Source organism: Ziziphus jujuba, chromosome 12, assembly GCF_031755915.1.
Source record: "Ziziphus jujuba cultivar Dongzao chromosome 12, ASM3175591v1".
In the NCBI taxonomy this organism is placed as follows: domain Eukaryota; kingdom Viridiplantae; phylum Streptophyta; class Magnoliopsida; order Rosales; family Rhamnaceae; genus Ziziphus; species Ziziphus jujuba.
Window position 1 is genome coordinate 20,607,955 of NC_083390.1, and position 20,554 is coordinate 20,628,508.

General features: G+C 33.6%; 4 protein-coding genes across 5 annotated transcripts; 3 read left to right on the top strand and 1 right to left on the bottom strand.

Moving 5' to 3' along the window:
- Positions 1 to 452: 452 nt before the first annotated feature.
- LOC107429361 (uncharacterized) lies at positions 453 to 3,687 on the bottom strand. 2 transcript variants are annotated; one of them, XM_048462890.2, is made up of 4 exons: positions 3,380 to 3,687; positions 2,847 to 3,229; positions 1,618 to 1,660; positions 453 to 1,127 (listed from the first exon to the last, which is right to left on the bottom strand). In XM_048462890.2, the coding sequence occupies exons 1-4, from the start codon at positions 3,495 to 3,497 to the stop codon at positions 688 to 690; spliced, it is 984 nt and encodes a 327-aa protein (XP_048318847.1). In that variant the 5' UTR covers positions 3,498 to 3,687; the 3' UTR covers positions 453 to 687. The 2 variants fall into 2 exon arrangements, with proteins under 2 accessions (XP_048318847.1, XP_048318846.1); XM_048462889.2 differs by having other exon boundaries at positions 453 to 1,130.
- Positions 3,688 to 4,526: 839 nt separating this feature from the next.
- Positions 4,527 to 11,033, top strand: LOC107429383 (ABC transporter G family member 7). Its single transcript, XM_016040056.4, has 12 exons — positions 4,527 to 4,894; positions 5,030 to 5,220; positions 5,354 to 5,504; positions 5,731 to 5,863; positions 6,112 to 6,313; positions 7,213 to 7,489; positions 7,898 to 8,029; positions 8,590 to 8,810; positions 9,412 to 9,624; positions 9,713 to 9,797; positions 10,447 to 10,747; positions 10,820 to 11,033. The coding sequence occupies exons 1-12, from the start codon at positions 4,616 to 4,618 to the stop codon at positions 10,828 to 10,830; spliced, it is 2,196 nt and encodes a 731-aa protein (XP_015895542.3). The 5' UTR covers positions 4,527 to 4,615; the 3' UTR covers positions 10,831 to 11,033.
- Positions 11,034 to 12,461: 1,428 nt separating this feature from the next.
- On the top strand, positions 12,462 to 13,146 carry LOC107429368 (uncharacterized). The gene has a single exon (XM_016040043.4). The coding sequence runs from the start codon at positions 12,558 to 12,560 to the stop codon at positions 13,011 to 13,013; it is 456 nt and encodes a 151-aa protein (XP_015895529.2). The 5' UTR covers positions 12,462 to 12,557; the 3' UTR covers positions 13,014 to 13,146.
- Positions 13,147 to 16,754: 3,608 nt separating this feature from the next.
- LOC107429369 (uncharacterized) lies at positions 16,755 to 17,479 on the top strand. The gene has a single exon (XM_016040044.4). The coding sequence runs from the start codon at positions 16,879 to 16,881 to the stop codon at positions 17,353 to 17,355; it is 477 nt and encodes a 158-aa protein (XP_015895530.3). The 5' UTR covers positions 16,755 to 16,878; the 3' UTR covers positions 17,356 to 17,479.
- Positions 17,480 to 20,554: the final 3,075 nt, after the last annotated feature.

Consider the following 20,554-nt stretch of genomic DNA (forward strand, 5'->3'; position numbering starts at 1 on the left):
TTTCGTAAAAATGTGTGTATATCTGATGCTTTATATACCATCCAAGCTAAAAATATAATTTGCCGTATTCGACATGCATTTTATATAGAGAGAATACTTTCTTTTTTTTTTTTTGTCATACAGATAAATACGTATATCATTATTAATTTATCAGTACATATAGAGTATGTACTGCAAAGTAAATACACCGTATAAGAATAGTCCTTTGTCCGTAAACTAATCTTAAGCCTTGACTTGCTCTTAATGAATGAACCTCGAGTATTGATTTTTATTATTCTATTTAATTTTAATTTCTAATGACATGAATTTTTAAATTTGGTTTGACTAATTATATCCCCCACGAGAGAGAGAGAGAGAGAGAGAGCGCACACACAATTCTGTAATCTATAATAGAAACAGAGGAAACAAGGCAACCTACAAGAAACTGAGGATCACCCAACATGGTATGAAGATCATGGAATGGGAAAGCTTCCTTTATAGACGTTAAGATGGTAGAACTTACAAATACAAGCTCTTATAAGGTTTAGAAAAAAAATGATTGAATGTTCACACTTACTGTTGTACTTTCCAACTGAGTTAGTGATCACAGAAATGGGAAGCTTAAACAAACTTCAGTGATAGTGACGCCATATGAGATCACATGATTAAAATAAAGATATGAATATGCTCAAAGGCTTTTTTAATATCTCAGATGGAATTAACTGAATCTTCATCGCTGCCTTCACTGTCGCTGCTACTGCTGCTCCCACTACCACTTCCACTACCGCTACTACCACTTCCACTGCTACTACTGGAAGTGGAAGTCTGCTCACCCCTCTCCTCTGCATTAACCTGGGCTCGAAGAGCTTCTGCCGCATTTGGTCCCTTGTCAACTTCATCACCACTATCATCTACATCAGCAATCTCATCATCAGTGTCATTTTGATGCGGTACATTGATATCAAACCCGGCATTTGCATTATCCTCGACAGCATTCCCATCTTCAGGTGATGCAGTGCCAAAAATTTCATCAATGTCTATATCTTGATGTTCCTCAACTTCGTCATTTTTAGGTTCCGGTGAGGCAGCAGGAACATTTGGTGGATCAGATGGATACTCAGCAATCCCCTTACCAGCAGATTTTGCACCTGCTACATGATTTATTGCAGTATTATGCTTGCTAATATGGCTTGTAAAATGGAGAATTTACAACAAATCGTCTCACTATTAAGAAAACATGAAAACAAAAACTTCAAATGCAACCAACACTAAGTTTTTTATTCTAGATGACAACATCCAATTAAAATATACAAATGTACTAAGACAGAATGTCTGTTAAGTTTTTTTTTTCTAGATGACAACATCCAATTAAAATATACAAATGTACTAAGACAGAATGTCTGTCAAATGATGAAAAAATTGCAACAGAGTCCATTATGGTTCAGAAAGAATATGCAGAAACATCAAATGTGAGGCAAGGAAAGAAAACCTATTCCCATATAAACTAATAAGTTAGGTTTGGGTTTGATAATTGTTTTTCAATGCTGTGCAGCAATATTAGGCCATCATTTTCTCATTCTTGTGATCTATTTCTATATCAGAAAAATCAAATACTGAAACCAGATAAATTATAGATACCTGGATTCTCTGGCCCACCAATATCAATCCGTTCCACCTCAACCTGTACAAATTTATATCATATAACTGCTTAAAAATCATTACAGTAAGGAGAAAGAAAAATAGTTCATATTTATCATATTCTAGAACAAAAAAGAGACCGTGCATGCAAGAAACAAATGTGATACTTGACTAAGATTAGATCAACACTGTTAAATTTATGGTACTAAAAGACTAAATACCTCAGGGCAAGCTAATTAAAAAAATTAGTTTCCACCAAAGCACATATTTGGATACTAACCACAAAAGAAGCAAAAGAATATGAATTGGTACCAAGAACAGATGTATCTGGCCTATAGTTTGTGGAGTAACCATCAGGTCAGAGTTTGCAGATCTAAGTGTTCGGTCTAAAGGACTAGAAATTCCAAAGCTAAATCAAGTTTTACTTGTTTTATCAAACTAAAGTTCGATAACAGTACTGTCCTACTACTGAGAGGCTAAATCAAATCCATAGTATTTTAATTACTGAAAATTATCTTCTTAAATGGCCAGTTGTCCAATAACGAAATTCTAAGGTAGTTGTTTAATAGTGCATATAGCTATCCCGCCTTCCTATGCAAATAGTTGGATAATATTTCAAACCAGTTTCTGATGTAGCATAATGCAAAATTGTAATGCAAAGTTAAAGTTCTTGATAAGTGTTTAAATGGTTTAATGCTGCTAATTAAGGGTAATAGAAGTAGTACAGGGAAATGAATATTATAAGGCAGAGTGAAAACTAACCATCTTGATGACCTATATAAATTGACTTTGGTTATAGACTTCTTCTAGACTAACTACCACCAATAGGAATGTAATATTTCAAGATCCAACTCTGGACCAGAAAAAACATACAAGAAACCCAAATTCTCAACCTAGCAACATCTCTACAATCCATACACAAACCCATAAAACCTACAACCTTGACAGCAACAAAATATTTCATATATTTTAATCCAAGTATTGACTTCCATGTAACCTACACAATGGAAAATGCATTAGATATATTAGTATATCGTTATCATATATTTTAGTTTAAGCAGGTCGCCAACACGGTTTAAAAAAATCAAAACTTCATAGAATCGACATCGTTATCCATTCCTCAACCCCTCATTGCTATGCTCTACAATTACAATTTGCTAACAATATTCTCACCACTTTTAACATAGAATCAAAAAGAAATAAGAATTTAACAAGAAACTGAAACTAACCGGCACCGCAGGGACTGTGTTCCTAACGGTTTGCATTGGCTTTGAAGTCTTTCCTACCGGAGACAACCGAGGCTCCACCGCAGGCACCGGCGGAGCAGCCGCTGTGGTAGCCACAGAAGCAGCGGCTGCTGCAGCTGCAGATTCACCAGGCTGACGAAGGTGCCTAAGCTGCTTAACAGCCCTGTGAAGCCGCTCCAGTCTAAAGGTCTCTCCGTCAAAAAACAAAACGGCGTCGTTCTCCTTGTAGTCCTCGCTGCTTCCTTCAAATGTCACTTTGGGTTTTCCCAATTGATTATTATGAAATTCCACATTGACCCTATTTTCCTTGGTCTTGCGCAATGATCCAGCTTTTGTCTTATCAATCGAAGCCGGTTTAAATTCATCTACATCGTAATTAAAATTGAGCAATTAGAAATCAAAAAGAATTAATATTTAACAAAATTATAATCATGATCCAAAATTGATTTTGCGGAATCCAACAATTTTCTCGGGAACCAAACATGGAATTAGAGAGGAGAGGTCAAGTGGCTTACATCGGAGGGTGCAGTACTTATTAGAGGAATCGTCCTTGAAGGAAGGACCTAGGGTTAGATTGTACCAGCGATCGGACTGAGGAGCGGTTTTGGGCTCTTCCTTGGAGTTGTTCGCCATTTTTCATAAAGTTCAGGAGCTCCAAAGGAAAGTAATAGGAAACGTACGGAACCAACTCCGTGCTGACATAGCAAAGATGATAAAAAGAATCAGACTTTTCGTGCTACCATTAGAGGAGACAACGAGCTCTCAGTAGATAAAGAAGAGAATAGGGTTTTTTTCTCTTCGATACAGGAAAGGAATGAAAGGAAAACGGTCTGCAGGACAGGGACGAAAACGATGCCGTATCTAACACCGAAACTTATATTTCCTGTGGCAAAGACCACATGTTCTTTAGGCTTCAGGCCTATGAAAGTTTGCCACGTTGTAAAATATAGGATTGCTGACTAGAAATTTCCACGTGCCTTGAGAAGGATTCGGTTGGGATTAAAATAAACTGTGGAACCTGTGATACTAGATAGGAGCTTTTGCTACGGTTGTTGGAAACTGGATGCGCATGTGCGCGCTAAAGTGGTCCGGTTATTGCCACGTGGGTGGCCAGTTAAATTCTGATTGAATATGTAGTGGTTCTTTTTTTACAAGCAAAATTACAAAAATGTGTTTTTTTCTAAAATGCCAAATTAAATAGGAAAAAAAATCAAAGGTTACCAAACTTGTGCTTGGTTATCAATTTAATTTATCCAATTTTAAAATTTAAGTAATGGTAAGATAGACATGGACAAGGTTAAGATTTAGGTTCCTTTTGTTTTATTTTGTCTTTCAAATTTTTAATCAAATTAACCTTTTAATTAAATTTTAGAATCTAAAAATTATAATAAACACAATTAGATAATTGCCCAAAAAAAAAAAAAAAAAAAACCCAAATTGTTAGTAGAGCATGCATTTGGATCGAGTTCATATTTGAAGCCCACAAGTTATCAATTTTATGGTCCAGCTGAAAACCATAAGAAGAAGCCCATCTTATCCTCTCAAATGGCCACGCGTCGTTCATGCGAAAGCAATCCATCACCGTCGCTAAAACGATTTGGTCAATGACACGACGTCGTATTAAAAGTTCCTTCTAAATATCTGCCAACTACTACTACTGCCTTGTGCAAACAAAACTGCAAGCTAACTTCAAAAGGCTCAGAGAGCCTTCAGCTCCAAGCCGAAGAAGAAGGAAGAGGATACAGAAGAACATGTTGGGTTTTGGCGGGAAAAAAGTGGGCAATATGGTGGTGGGCTTTGCCGGTAACGGTCTGGGCCAGGCTCTGACGGCCGTGGCGGTAGCTCTCCTTCTCCGCCTCTTCTCCGGCCCAGGCCCAGCACTGTTGCCGGGGACCGAGACCAACGAAGACGGTGCGAACGAAAAAAACGAGGACGATGAAGCTGAAACTACAGCCAGCGGAAAAGTTATCCCGGTGACAATCCGGTGGCGCAATATCACGTGCTCTCTCTCCGACAAATCCTCAAAATCGGTAAATTTCCTTTTTTTTTTTTCTGCTCATTTATTTTGCCGATTTATGTTTTTTTTTTAATTTTTTTACCTGTTTGGTTGCCGAGAAAATGTACGATCAGAATTAATATTTTCCATTTCGTTTTTTAATCCACAGGTGAGGTTTCTATTGAAAAACGTGACAGGAGAAGCTAAACCAGGAAGACTGCTAGCGATAATGGGTCCGTCAGGTTCAGGAAAGACGACGTTGCTAAACGTACTTGCGGGTCAGCTAACGGCGTCACCGCGGTTGAACTTGTCGGGGTTATTGGAGGTCAATGGAAAGCCTAGTTCGAACAAAGCTTATAAGTAGGCTTTGTTTGTTATTATTATTTTTTATTTTTCCTTTTTTTCGGGACCTTAAATTTACGAGCACACTGAACTGAGTCTTTGGCTTTTGCTAATTTGGTAGTTTGGGCATTGTGTAAAATTGTAATTGCAGGTATGCTTATGTGAGACAAGAGGACTTGTTTTTCTCGCAGCTGACAGTGCGAGAAACACTCTCTCTCGCCGCCGAGCTACAGCTACCGGAGATATCTTCTGCTGAAGCCAGAGATGAATACGTGAACAATATATTGTTCAGACTAGGCTTGGTAAGATTGCTAATGAGGTGGACTTTTTTTCTTTTTTCTTTTTTTTTGTCTCTCTCCTTTAAAGCTCAATGCTATTGTGCTTATTGGTGTTATAAGGGAGTTTTTGTTTTCCCTTTTGCATGTGATTTGAAATGAAAATTTTTGTTTTCGATTCAATATTGGTCTTAACCTTGATGAGCTTATTTTTATAAACTTTTTTTCTCTTATTTTTTGATAAATTTAAAAGGTCAATTGTGCTGATTCGATCGTTGGTGATGCAAAAGTCCGTGGAATCAGTGGAGGAGAAAAGAAACGTTTGTCTGTGGCATGTGAACTTATAGCAAGCCCATCTGTTATCTTTGCTGATGAACCCACAACTGGTAAGCATGCATTTTATTTGAGGTTGCTGCTTACTTGCCCAATATTTAATAACATAATATAGAACTTTTAAGAGGTAGCACATTAGTTGACTTGAATATTCCATGTTTTAATTATCTAATAATTTCTGATAGGTGGGGTTATGCTCTTTTTAGCACCTAACAGGTGGCTTGCTTTTTTATATTAAAAGCAGAAATAAGATCTTCTGCTTTCCTCATTTGAGAACAAAAATTATTTGCGGTGCTTACAGGACTTGATGCCTTCCAGGCAGAGAAAGTAATGGAAACTCTACGTCAACTTGCACAGGATGGGCATACTGTAATTTGCTCCATCCATCAGCCTAGAGGATCAGTGTACAGTAAATTTGACGACATTGTGTTGCTAACTGAGGGTGCACTTGTTTATGCTGGTCCTGCACGTGATGAACCATTGGCATACTTTTCTAGATTCGGGTTGTTGGCTATACCTTGTTTATCTTATATTTTTTTTAACCTTTTTTATTTTCGCTGTGCAAAATATGGTGAGGTTTTTGGTTTTTTTTTTTCCTCTTTCGCTTTCAACGAGGCCTAGGGTCTTGTTTGTGTATTGATAGAGACACTTGAGAGCTTATACAGAATTATCTACTTTGAGTTACGACTGTACTCCACTTTCTTATCTATGGTTTGACTGGTCTAGTATATAAGCATTGCTAATCCTGTTAAAACAGGAAATATAACTATATAAAACATTCAATATGCTGTCTGCATAGTCAAAATGAAGTTCTAGAACACGTGAGATTTAGTAGTCCTGTAGCAGTTGTGTTTTCTGTTGCTCGGATGAAGTAAGGATTTCCACTATTGGTCTTGAAATTGGTGGTACGAAGTGGATTACCTTCTATAATAATATACATGTATGCTTGCCCTTTATCTACAGTATACATGTATGTTATTTTAAATCTTTTTCCTTTTCCTCTGAATATAGTTCTACAATGGCATTTTCTCTGCATAAATGACAATATAGTGTTTGTATACATAAAAATTTAGGTAGCTTCTACTGAATGGTTTTTTGTAGTAGGTCATTTGCCATTCTTGATCAATATGAAATACGTTAGTAGCAGATTTTTCTTTCTGTGCTGAAAAAAATATTTTCTTTCATTTTACGTTTTTAAGAAATGAATGCTTGTTAACCCCATATTCAAAGTTATTTTGAGCTGTACCCATATGGATCAGACATGCTGCTCTTGACACTCCTGTTCTCTCCTAGAAAACATTTCCAACTCTAAATATGAATTAAACAATTTTTATGAGGTTTGTGCAGTATAACATAATGACTTCTATGTTGTGAAAGTATTAATTGGTGGTTTTTCCAACAGATACAATTGCCCAGAACATGTGAATCCTGCTGAGTTTTTGGCTGATCTCATATCAATTGATTATAGTTCAGCAGCAAGTGTCTATTCATCTCAGAAAAGAATAGATGGTCTTGTTGAGTCATTTTCTCTACAAGCATCAACAATTCTGTATGCAACCCCAATCACAAGAAGAGAGATCTCCAAGAACACCGTGAAGCATAGCAAGAAAAGTATAGTTAAGAAGAAGGGAGGCTGGTGGAGCCAATTTTGGTTGCTTCTAAAGCGTGCATGGATGCAGGTTTATATTCATTTTTTATTTTTATATTTTTTTTATTTGTTCCTCTTGAATGCTTACTTTCACTAATGTGGAATGAAAGAAATTAAATTGATTTTGATATTGAAGAAATTGAATGGTCAAACCAATGACATGCCTAACAGTTCACAAGAAACTCAAGTCATTTGCTAATTCACTTAGGTGTAGAGGTGGTTGTTATTCTATTAACTGATTCATTTTACCAAGTAATGGAGAAGCTTTTAAATTGTACTGCTTATATTTCATGACTGACTTAGCTCGTATTTCCTTACGACATATCAGGAAAAATGCATGTGTGCAAACATAGTTCATTCACACAATAAATTAAGTTGTTTTGTGAATGAAGCTTCAGATCCTAATTCTATCTGGTTGACACCTTCAATGGCTCACTAGGCTTCCCGTGATGGACCAACAAATAAAGTTCGGGCAAGAATGTCAATTGCATCAGCTGTAATATTTGGGTCAGTCTTTTGGAGAATGGGAAGGTCTCAGACATCAATACAAGACAGAATGGGATTGCTACAGGTGTGAATTTTTTTCATATTCCCTTTGACATCTGGTCTTTTTGCAGTTTCTTTCCTACAAGCGTAACATTGAAGTCTTTGTTCAACTTGCTCTTTGTGATGCTTTAAGCTTTGGTTCTTGCCATTGGGAGGATGAATTTTAGCTTTAAGTATGGGTGTATGCATGTAACTAATTTTATGTGTTAAAACTTTTACATCAATACGATTTGAGTTGCTATTGGTCTCCTCAGTTTTGAGAGATGTATTCCAAGGCTGGGGTTTAGCTGTGCATATACTGATTGCGTAGCTTATTCTTTCGAGTTTCCTCTGATGCATTTGATCGACTGAATAATTCCATGATTTCAGATGCCTTGATTACCTCCCATCACATTGTGTTCTGACATAACTGAACCCTCTTCTGTTTTCTCCAATTCCTGAACGCATATATATAGAAATACTAATTTTTGTAGCTCAGTTGTATGATCTTGTTATACAAATTTATGTTATTGGCCACTTATTTATATATACATCAAAAAAGTTCCCTTAAGTTTAATTGGTCCTATATATTGATGTTGTCTTCAGGTTGCTGCGATAAACACCGCAATGGCTGCTCTTACAAAGACTGTGGGAGTGTTCCCAAAGGAGCGGGCAATAGTAGATAGGGAGCGAGCAAAGGGATCTTATACGCTAGGACCCTATTTGCTTTCTAAGTTGTTGGCTGAGATTCCTGTTGGAGCAGCATTTCCTTTAATGTTTGGTGCTGTTTTGTACCCCATGGCTCGTCTTCATCCTACTTTGTCTAGGTGAGTCTTTCTATTTCAATTTTCTGAAATTAGATGCAGTTCTGCTATATTAATGAATATTACAATGATGACAACTCAAATTGGTTTAGTGAGTAAGTTTAGAAATAGTCACCTGAGTTCCTAAATAATAGCTGATGACTGGCACCAATCAATAATGACCAATAAAAGCTCTAAGAACTCCTAATAAAATTGTAAACAGTTGTGTGGAAATACACATGAGCTTATTGTAAAAGAATAAATTCCCCCAAAACTGTAATGGATCAGATTTATATTCAATTGTGACAAGCTAATTGACTCCTTGCTGCAAGATCAACGGACAAAAAGCAGTGTAACTTGAATCTTATTAGAAGCAAAAGTTGATATAATGTTTGAATTGTCCATCCCAGCATTTGCTTAATGCTACGACAGTCATGAATGCTTAAACATTTATCTGATTCACTTTAAAACTGTATATCTTCATATCTTCATGAGAATATTTGTGTAGATTTTATGGTTGAGTACTTGGTTTGCATCTTTTTGAAATTTTGCATAACTGTGAACTCTGTGGAAGGTGTCAAGTTATCATTTCAGTGGACTAACAGGGAAATTCTTGACCTTTCAGATTTGGGAGGTTCTGTGGTATTGTGACAATGGAATCTTTTGCTGCATCAGCTATGGGTCTTACTGTTGGGGCTATGGTTCCAAACACTGAAGCAGCAATGGCAGTGGGGCCCTCTCTTATGACAGTTTTTATTGTATTTGGAGGCTATTATGTCAATGCAGATAATACTCCAATAATCTTCCGATGGATTCCTCGTGTTTCTCTTATAAGATGGTAACATGAATACTGCCAATAATGGAAATCAATGCTTCTAAAATGCTTAGTTTTTGAGATTGACAACATATTTTTTGCACACTTTCAGGGCCTTTCAAGGGCTTTCTATCAATGAATTCAGTGGTCTTCAATTTGATCATCAGAACTCATTTGATATCCAAACTGGAGAACAGGTATGGGAAGACTACATATCCTTGTGATTTAATTTGCAATGAATAACACATGGGCATAGGTTTTTTTATGTGGTTCCATATGCAGACTTTATCAAGCATAGCACATAAGATCTAAGATAAAATAACAAAATTTATTGACAGCTGGGAAAAATGTGCAAATTCCAATGATGGTTTAGCTAAACATACGGGTGCTTTTTCTTGGGATAGTTTAGGAGTAAAAATCATAACTTTATTGTGTATGTTAAATTACTGTATAAAATGCTTTTATTCCTTAAACTACGAAGAAAACTTTATTAGTTGCCTCTAAATCTCAGTTTAATGGAAGGTATCTGCATAGCTTAAACAATAGAGATACAATTTAGGGACTGATTGAATATGACTAGTTCACCCCATGAGGTCTTTTGGTGTCATCACTGTACCTAGTATCAAACCCAGCCTCCACCATGAACGGGGGATTCAGGATGAGAAGGAAAAATAACAAGTTATCATGGAACTATGATTCCAGAACCGTAATCTTGAGAAGTAGCCTTATTTGAAGTTGTATGTACTAAATGATTCATAACTTAAAATAAACATACGTCTTAAGTTATGAAATAGGTGTTTCTGGGGAAATTTGTCATAATCCTGACTTTTCTTTCTTATTTTTCAGGCCCTTGAGCGCCTCTCATTTGGAGGAAGCCGCATTAGGGATACAGTGGTAGCTCAGAGTAGAATACTTCTATTTTGGTATTGTACAACTTACCTTCTCCTTGAGAAAAACAAACCCAAATACCAGCAGCTTGAGGCCCCACCTCTTAACCAAGACCAACCACCGCCACAACTTGAGCCTTCTGACAAAGATCAATCCCAACAATACCAGCCAAATGAATCTCCAACACTTAATCAAGTTGAGCCAAATGAGCAGCTTGAATCATCTGCAATTGACCAAATCCGACCATTTATACTAGAAGGTTTGTAATTACTTGGGAATTAAGTCATCTTCTTATCAGATATGCTGCTATTTATTAATTTATCTCATACAGGTGCTAAGTAAAGGAGATGTCTTTGCGATTAAGGAGGGTCTCATTCCTTTCCTGAGCTAATGATCAATCTCATTGAATAATTACATATTCATTTTCTGATTTTTGTATATTCAAGACTGCTTTGGAATCCGATTAGGATGCCAAGTGTCATAGATCTGCTTCAACCTTTTAATGGATGGAAAATGACTTTCAATACATAAAAGAGTTGTATTTCTATTGCAGAGCACCATTATTAGTATCATATGCTAGTCTAATAGCCATTGGCTATGCAATTAGTTCAAACAGAATCTTCCTTTTTAATTATCATTCTGTACATATTTTGCCTTGTTATAGAAGTCATATAACTTGTTTAACGCATAACCAAAAACAGCTGAGCTGCCAGCAAGGTTTTCACATGTTTAATGCATTGATGTGTAAACTTTTAGCAGTCAATACACCATTTGAACAAGTATTGGCTATGAACTCACCCTTTCCTATCTTAATCATATAATAGTAAAGTTTTATATAATCGGTCAGTTTGAGATCAAGGCGATATGATAATGTTATTCATGATCTATCAAAGCAACTTTAGTTTGACAATTATGAGGTCAACTTGATGATAGATGGGTTATATAATTTCAATTGGCAAAAAAGACGTGTATTATAGAGCAGCAGCTAAAAATACATGTGTAGCCTATGGAACCTGACCTGAAATGAGCTCAAACTGAAAGGGTCTCCAATATGAAGCCATTTTAAGTGGGGTCCCTCGTTAAAGCAAGCACTGCTAATTTTTCATTTGGCCAAGACTATGCACGTGTCCGTGTGTTCTGAAACGTTCTCATTTGTGCGAAAGAACCAGCACATCGGGGGATGAAATTGGGTTTCTTGGAACATTCGCTGATTGGTGTTGGGCCTTTTTATTTCATTACTTCCCTTTTCTCTTAAATAAGTAATTTTATTTCAAGCCCATGATTGTAATTTTGAATTATTCATTACCAATAAGATATTCAAAGTGCAATGAAATTGTAATTCATCGACGTCAAAATCAGAAAAATAAAATAAAATTAACAAATCCTCTTCCAGAATAAGTCCAAACATCAACGGCTTGGCTTTTGTTAACAACCAAATCTTGGTTCAATCATATACAAGAGTTTATCATCTTCAATTTAACACGTCAACAGAATCTTAAATAAATAAATAAATAAAATTTGCGGTTTCATGTATAGCTCATAATGGAAAACTCATGTGGTCATTATTATTATATTATATATCTCAATTTTATCTTCGAAACACCTTATTGTGTTGGAAAATACAAAAATTTCAGACGCATGAAATCAGAAAACATCTTTCATATCACGAAGATATTAACTATTTTTGTTTTTATATTGAAAATTCTAGAAATTTTTTAAGTTCACACTTTTTCCAATCAACTAAGCAAACCCGCCGCCCCACCTAGATGTAAATGTCATCTTATCCTGAAAGAACCTTCTTGCTTCCCTTAAAGTGCGATTACACCACACGTCACCTTCCAAATGGGCCAAAAGCCCAGTTTCAACGAATCCAACTCCATACGCGCCAAAACCCCACGTGTCATTTGGCCACGCGGTCCCTCAATTTCCCCTTGCAATTCCTTATAAATACAAGCTACACAACCCAAAGACGTCAATTATACATTCCTAGCTTACAAGTTTCAAACACATTTGAGTTTTGCAACATAAAATCACCTCCATATCTAGAAAATTTCTAAACCTCTACAGCAATGGAAATTTCAGTTTGTTCCTTCTACTCCTTATCTCTCACTTCATGTTCGTGTTCTACAAATTCGTCTCGTTGGAAAGTGGGATTCGTCCCACAAAGGAGGCCAAATCCCATCAAGATTTTTGCATCGCGAAGAGATCATGATTATGACGGTAAGCTTGTGGACGAAGACATGATAGGTCTAAGAAAAAGAATTCATGAAATGAAGATGGTGGAGGAGAAGCATGAACCTCCATCGAATTGGATGGAGTGGGAAAAAAGATATTATCCGAACTATGATTCAGATGTTTGTGAAGCTGTTGGATTGCTTCAATCCGAGTTGATGAAGATGAGACCAAGCATGGTTTTGACAATGGTGGTTCTTGTTTCAATAAGCGTGCCCGTATCAATGGGTGTGATTATGTTCCATTTGATGGAGTTGGCTAAGGAGGCTTGCGTTGGAATTCCTTTTTGTTAGTTGCTATTATGGTTGTAAATTTGATTGGCTATACTTAGAAGATACCACCTCTTTCTAATTATTATTATTATTTTCTTTTTCCACCAAGATATGATTTTCTTTGACTTGGTAAATTTTAACTCATTCTTTATTATTTTATAGTAATAAAAATATTGCACAATAGTCCCTTTAACACTGTAATAAAAATGTTGCATAATATTCCTTTTGAATAATCAAGTTCACACCAATCATTGGTGATAATTTTCATATTTTTGATTTAAGAAAATATATATAAATATATTGCATGCACAATAACATTAATCGCATGTTTCTTTCTTTCATTTTAAGTTTTCTTAATAGGATAATTTTTTATATTATATGTAAATTTAATAAATTTGGAATCATTATTCAAAAACCAATAACATTAATAATGAAATATAGTTCTCATATGGAAAATCTTAAGTTCAAGTCTTTATTGTTGCACCCATTAAACAACCTTCACTCGGTTAGTATAAAACGCATTTGCTAGTTCTCTCAAATAAGTAAATAAAACAAAACACTTTATTAATTTTTGTGAAAAATGAGTAATGAATAGTTATTAGTGAAACCTATATATCAAATGATAATTTAAATATTGATCATTAAAGAGTTGAGTTTTAAATTCATAATATAAAAAAAATCAAAGAATTAAAAAAATATATTTATCACTACTAGTGAATGATTATTATTGAAATTTACATTTCAAATGACAATTTAAATGATTAATAATCACTAGTGAAATTTACATACCTAATAACAATTTAAATTGTTATTAATATTAAAATATTCATTTTTAGCATTTTGGAATTAAAAAATAAAAAAAATAATCAAAATATATCACATAAGACTATTAGTATTATAAGTGGTGACAAATAGTAAGGCTCTAAAATTAATATCCTCAATTATATGTATCACATAAGCTGAAGATTATTACTAGTGATTACTATTGATAACAAATAGCAAGATTCAATTTTTATTCATTTGTTTTTTAAGTTTATTTAGGTGATTTGTGTTGGTAAATTCAGCATTTTTTTTTTATTTTTTTATCCATTTTGATGCAAAAATGAATAACGTAAAATTAATTTAAATTGAAAGTATAGATATTATACCCAAGTAAATTCAAATTCAAGAGTAATAATTTTGTTGATGTGCTATTGCCAGCTATAATTTTGTTTTTCCACGCTTATGGTTTATTAATTTTTTATTTTTTGTAGAATGATTCAAGTCCATCCTTCTAAGATCTTACTAACTTTTGTATTGTATATTAATTTTGAGATTTGATTTACTAAGCACAACTGGGGGAGAAAGGTTGTAACTTGCCCCAAATCTACTATATATGCAACAGTATACATTTCATTTTTGTTTGTTTACCTTTTTATAATAAATAATTAGTCATTCGAAAAAGAAAAACAAGATAATTAAGCACGCATACAGCAACATAATTAAATAATCAATAACTAATATAAGAAAATGATTCAGTTAAATGTTATATATATCCTCACAAATTAAGAATTAATGGACTAACAAAAATTAAAAAAATATTTTACAGAATCATGATATCAATGTGTGTATATGATATATATATATATATATATATACACATCCTTACAGATTAATGATGTATCTTCTAATTACAAATTAATACTTCCAAATACTTAGCTGTATACAAATATTAACTACTAGTAGCTATGTATAACATAACCTGCGTAATTGTAACACATGATATAATTTACAAGGTCAACTAGTTGACTTTTAATTGTTTTAGTTTGTAATTTAATGAAGAAATGATAAATAATATATTGATATATATATGTATATACAAATAAAATTTATACGTCAGCCATTCCAATGGCCTTTTATAATCATGAAGAGCTATATAATTAGAATTTTTCAGTATAAGTTACGTGATACATCCAAATTGAGATGAACCTCTCCCCCACCGTCCCAACCCAAATTATCAAAAACATATTTGTTTATGCTTCTCTTCCTTCTTTCTCTTTTAATTATTTTGACCTAAAAAGAAAAACCTTTAAATACTAACCGTCCCAAAGATAAAAATAAATAAATAAATAATTTATAATAATATAGATATAGAATCCCAACAATAAATAAAGCGCCGTCCAAACTGAAGTCAAGCTACTTCAATAAAGAACCTTAGAATACTTCTAACTTGAATGGCAAAACAATAGCTATAGCTTATAGTCTTGGGGGAATTTATTCTGTGCTACAGCGGCCAATGCATGTGCATCCATTCTAGACTAACGGTTCATGTGATTATTATTAAATTATTAAAATCTTGATGTAATTAGTCAAACTTAATTAATTATTTCATTATAATATCAACTAAAAAAAAAAACCAAACCTATAATTCATTTTACCATGGCCATTAATGCTATATTCAGTTTTCAAATACAATTTCTCTTCTATATCAAAGAAGGAAATCACTTTATTAATTATACACATATTGTAAAAATCCCATTTGTAAACTGTCACATTATGAATTTCCTTGGAGGGTTGTCATATTTTGAATTTCATGTAATACACTTGACTAAATTGTAATTGATATTCGTATATTCCCATCCATTTAACTTAGACGTGAAAAGTTTAAAAATATGTACGAAATACAAAAATAAAATATTTAGAACTGAATCTGTAATCTCATGAATCGAAAAGCACTTCTACAAAATTGATAAAATAGATGGGAATTAATAGAATGATTTTCACTTTACTGTACCCATAATCTTGTAAAAGCAAATCAAGAATAAGTGGAAAACCAAGGTGTATCACGGATGAAACTGAGTGCACAACATAATCTTCCATATATAATTAAAGGAACCAAAAGAATAATAATAACAATAATTTAAAAAATTAAAAAAGCAAACCAGTAATTCATCTTACCATGACCATTAATGCTACATTTAGTTTTCAAATACAATTTCTCTTCTCTTACAAAAAAGAAAACTGTCATTTTTTTTATGTAATACAATTGTTTAAAACTTAATTAATATTTGTACTAAATTAAAAAAATGATTTTTGTACATTCCCATACGTTTAACATACATGTGAAAATTTTAAACATATTTACCAATATAAAATATTTAGAGGTGATTTTGTAACATCTGAAAATACAGAAACACTTCTAAAAAAATTGATAAAAGTGGGGATTAAGACCCTAATTGACACAGTTTTTGCTTTTACTTTTTCTTCTATTTTTTCAAAAATACTTTATGAAGAAATTAATTTTTACTGATTAAAACATTTTCTAAAAATCATTCAAATACAATTAGAAAACAAACCTTAAAAACTATTTTTGACTTTTTAAAAACTATGTCATACAAGATCCAAATAACTTTTACTTCGTTACGCCCCACAATCTTATAAAAGTAGAAACTAAGCGAAGATCAAATGGAAAACCAAGTGTATCACAGATGAAACCGAGCGCACAAGATGGCATTCCATAATCAAAAGAAACAAAATATATATATATATATATATATATTATTTTTTTCAATAAGAGAGAGTCATTTTGGCCATTAATGCCCTAAAGTCACTTTCATGATGTGATGTTAGCCGCCTTCTCCGAATCTCCAGCAAAATAAAACGCGCTAAGAGCGTAGCTGTCCCTTCTTCATCAATCACACGCTTTTACACATTTCCATTTATTTATTTATTTATTTTATTTTCTAACGTCCTTTATCTGCCTCTATAAGTATCTCATTTTCGTTCGCATTCCCATAAACCATAAAAACCGTAATAAACCTCCACAAAAATTACATTTTCCACCAACCATTTTCCAAATCTAATTAATATTTCTCTTACTTTCTCTGTTTCTCACTTCCACCATCAAATGGCATCAATTTCTTCCCTTCCTTCATCAAATCCACTTTCATTTAACCCAATTTCAGATTCATCAGGAAAAACGGTAGATTTCAGAAAAAGAGCCTCCTCCACAAGAATTTGTGCATCATCCAGACGATCATCATCAGAAGCCAATGACCAAAACTACTATAGCAGCAGCAGCAGATTGGTGGATGAGAATATGATCGTTCTGAGGAAGAGAATCCACGAGATGAAGATGGTGGAGAGGAACTATGAGCCTCCTTCAGATTGGAATGAGTGGGAGAAGAAGTACTACACCAGCTATGACTCTTTCGTGTGCCAGGCACTGGGTGTGTTGCAATCTCAGATGATGAACACTAGGCCAAGCTTGGCTTTGGGAATGATGGTTCTCATTCTTTTCAGTGTTCCAATGTCTACCACTATGATTTTGTTCCGTTTGATGGAGATCGCTAATGGGGTCTTGGCTGGGGTGCACATTGGCTAGAAAATTGCTTCTGGAATTCGAATCCCTCCCTTTTGTTTTTTGTTTCAAACTAATTTTTCTTTTAATTTTTTTTGTAAATATGATGAAAATTAATATAAATACAAACTAGATTTGATTTCTTTAAGATCCAAATTAATTATGATTTATGATATATAACTAGCTAGAAGTTATTTGTTATTAATTTGTCAGATGAAATTCAACAGTGAAAAATTTTAAAGTCTGAAATGTTGGAGATCCCAAATGCGAACCAACTTTAGTAATCATTAAGTTGGGAAGACAACTTTTTTTTTTTTTTTTTTTGGGTAAAGAAGTCAAATTGGTTCATCAATAGCAATAGATGTAGATATATAAAGTTATGAGGGTTCGATCGGATTGATAATAACAAACGGAAAAACAATAAATGAACATTTTAAATTTGTTTTTGAAAAATAAACATGGTCTAATTAAACAAACAAATTAAGGACTTATAATGGTTTTTAGTTTAAAATTATAAGTTGAACCTTATAAGACTAATTTATTAGAAAAAAAGAAGAAGAAAAACTTATGAAACTAAAGTTTAAATTTTTTTATCATTACACTAATTTTTAAATTAATATATATTTTTAGATTATAATTTTATAAATGTGGATGTGAAAGACAAATCAAATAAGATAATTTTATTTGAAGAAATTAATTTAAATTTGCTCATAAAAAATAAACAGGGTCTAATTCATCAAAGTCAATGGCATGGCAATGGCTTTTAGTTTGCAAAACTATCAGGTTATATAAATTGATAATTGTTATGTATATTTTTATTAAACTGAAGAGGAAAGACTGTGATCGCAGCTGTTGAATTTTTTATTTTTTATTGGGTAAATCATCAGAGCTTCTGAATTTATCAAGAGGTCTATTATTCAATATAAGTTTAAATATTTTTATAGTTAAGATCTATAAAATACTGACAAAAATAGTAAATAGTCATAAAGAATCAATTGTTTAATGCAGCTGAAAGCTTGATTTGAGTCAGCAATGCGGAAAATTTTCTAATACTTCCGGAGTATCCACAGCTCAGAACTCCTTCCATTCAATATTTGAAATGTGTATTATCTGGCCAGGTCACATTCCAGGTCATAAACGGATCTTTATTACTCCGTATGTACATTTTTTACTATTTTCCTGGTTTTGACGGCTTTCTCCTTCCCTAACACAACTTCTACAGTTCTACCTACTCCAGGAATTTTCGAGCTCACAAATCAAGCACCAACTTTTCAAGAGAAGGGAAAAAAAAAAAAAAAAAAAAGTTAAGATTTTGGAATTGCAGAGGTCTGAGTTTGGTAAAGAATTGATAAATAAAAATTGACGATTTTTTCAAGAAAATGATGCAACTCTAATCTCAAAATTTTCGGAAACCAAATATTTTTCTTTGAATTTTTTTTTTTTTTTTGAATTATGAAATTTTCATAGTAGCAACAGTAAGAAGGAATTTTGCCCTACAAGCTCACTTCTTCTCTGTATTCCACGCCTTCCTCTCTACCGCTCTCTCCCTGTCATTTCTGTCTCTGCTCTCTGCTCTCTTTTCTCACGTAATATAAAACGAGTCTATGCTTTGAATCCTAATTCTCTGTTGATGTTGACGGCCAAACCCTTCTCTACAGCACCATGTCCATGTATGAAGGAATGAAAACCACCATTTTGTGAGCACACCCAAATCCCATAGAGTCAATTTTCTGCAGAGTGCAAATCCAACCCATCAAAGTATAGATGCCTAGCTTGTTCTATACACTCTAGTAGTCTTCAATGTGTCAAAACTCATGAGCAATCCCTTCTACTCCAGCAATTCTCAAACTCACAACTCAAGCACAGATTTTGTCGAGAGGACAAAAAAAAAAAAAAAAAATTATGATTATGGAATTGCAGAAGTCGAAATGGGATGATAATTTGATCAGATTGGGTCATCAAATTGACAATTTTGTTAAGAATATGCTGCAACTCTAGTTTTCTAGTTTTCTCAGATTGCAAACAACCATTTCACGATAAATTATTACACTTCTACATGTTTTTCACCAAAGAATCATATTCTTCATTTCCATAATAGAATATCCAAAACCATTTAACATTTTCTTCACTCATCTATTTACATACCCCAAAGGAAAAATAAATAAATAAATAAATAAAAATAGTAGATCACAAAAGAATTTTCCATTTTAAAGGTCCAAGTCATAATTTCACTTAAAATAAAAACCCATCAACACAACAATGTTAACACTCACCAAATGCCCTTCTCTCTTTCTCTCCCCCTTCAGCCCTTATCCTATCTCCAGTATATATATGTATATGTATATATTTTTTTTTATTTTTGCAAATTTGCAATCGGATGCTCTTTCCCTTTTCCTCTTCTCTTCTCCACCTCAACCCCATTCACATAGATTTCTAGATAAAATTTGTTTTGTGAGTTTGAAATTGCAATGGTAGAAGAAGCCAGTGTTTTAGGAAAGGAGATGGCTGCATTTTAGGGAAGGAGAGGGCGTGAAAGTCGAGACAAACGGAGTGAGATAACGTGCATAAGGAGTAGAAAGGAGCTGGTTATGATCTGGAAAAGTAAATACACGTGTCAAGTACTGTAGGGGAGGAGGACTGAGCTGTGGGTACTCGGGGAGTATTAGAAATTTTTCCCAGCAATGCCAAGCCGCCGTTGACTTGTATTTCGTAAGGATTGTCCCAATGACACAGCAAAGCTGAAGAAGCCAAAAACTGTACCCACCACAACAGCATTTAATTTTGCAAATCCTTGGACGTCGCACTTGACCTTCCCCATTATATTATTATCATATATCCATTCTTGCATACAAACTGTAGAACATATGTATTTCACCGAAAGAAAAACAACAAAACATAGAATAGATGTATAAATATAAATGCACATATGAATTATTTAAAACAAAAATAAAAAAATTAAATATGAAAAACAAACCATGGAGATTATATATGCAAACAAAGCCTTTTATGTCCTTTTCTCTTGTATTGCATATGATTCCCCAATATAATATTTTCCATATTCTTTTAGCTGCGGTATTTTGGTATATAATATAATGGAACTTTCTGAAGTAATATTTATATTTGAAAATATACATTAATTCTTTTCATGTAAACATAGGATTTAAGGAAAATTTATTTTCATTGCTAATTTTGAGGCCTACGAAATTGTCCATGTGCTATATTT

Bases quoted from the DNA above. Each gene is read 5' to 3' on its own strand.
- LOC107429361 (XM_048462889.2), bottom strand. From the start codon at position 3,497: ATGGCGAACAACTCCAAGGAAGAGCCCAAAACCGCTCCTCAGTCCGAT. The intron at 3,230-3,379 runs GTAAGCCACTTG...ATTACGATGTAG, and splicing joins TAAGTACTGCACCCTCCGAT to ATGAATTTAAACCGGCTTCG. The intron at 1,661-2,846 runs GTTAGTTTCAGT...AAATTTGTACAG, and splicing joins ACACAGTCCCTGCGGTGCCG to GTTGAGGTGGAACGGATTGA.
- LOC107429383 (XM_016040056.4), top strand. From the start codon at position 4,616: ATGTTGGGTTTTGGCGGGAAAAAAGTGGGCAATATGGTGGTGGGCTTT. The intron at 4,895-5,029 runs GTAAATTTCCTT...TTTAATCCACAG, and splicing joins CCGACAAATCCTCAAAATCG to GTGAGGTTTCTATTGAAAAA. The intron at 5,221-5,353 runs GTAGGCTTTGTT...TTGTAATTGCAG, and splicing joins AGTTCGAACAAAGCTTATAA to GTATGCTTATGTGAGACAAG.
- LOC107429369 (XM_016040044.4), top strand. From the start codon at position 16,879: ATGGCATCAATTTCTTCCCTTCCTTCATCAAATCCACTTTCATTTAAC.
- LOC107429368 (XM_016040043.4), top strand. From the start codon at position 12,558: ATGGAAATTTCAGTTTGTTCCTTCTACTCCTTATCTCTCACTTCATGT.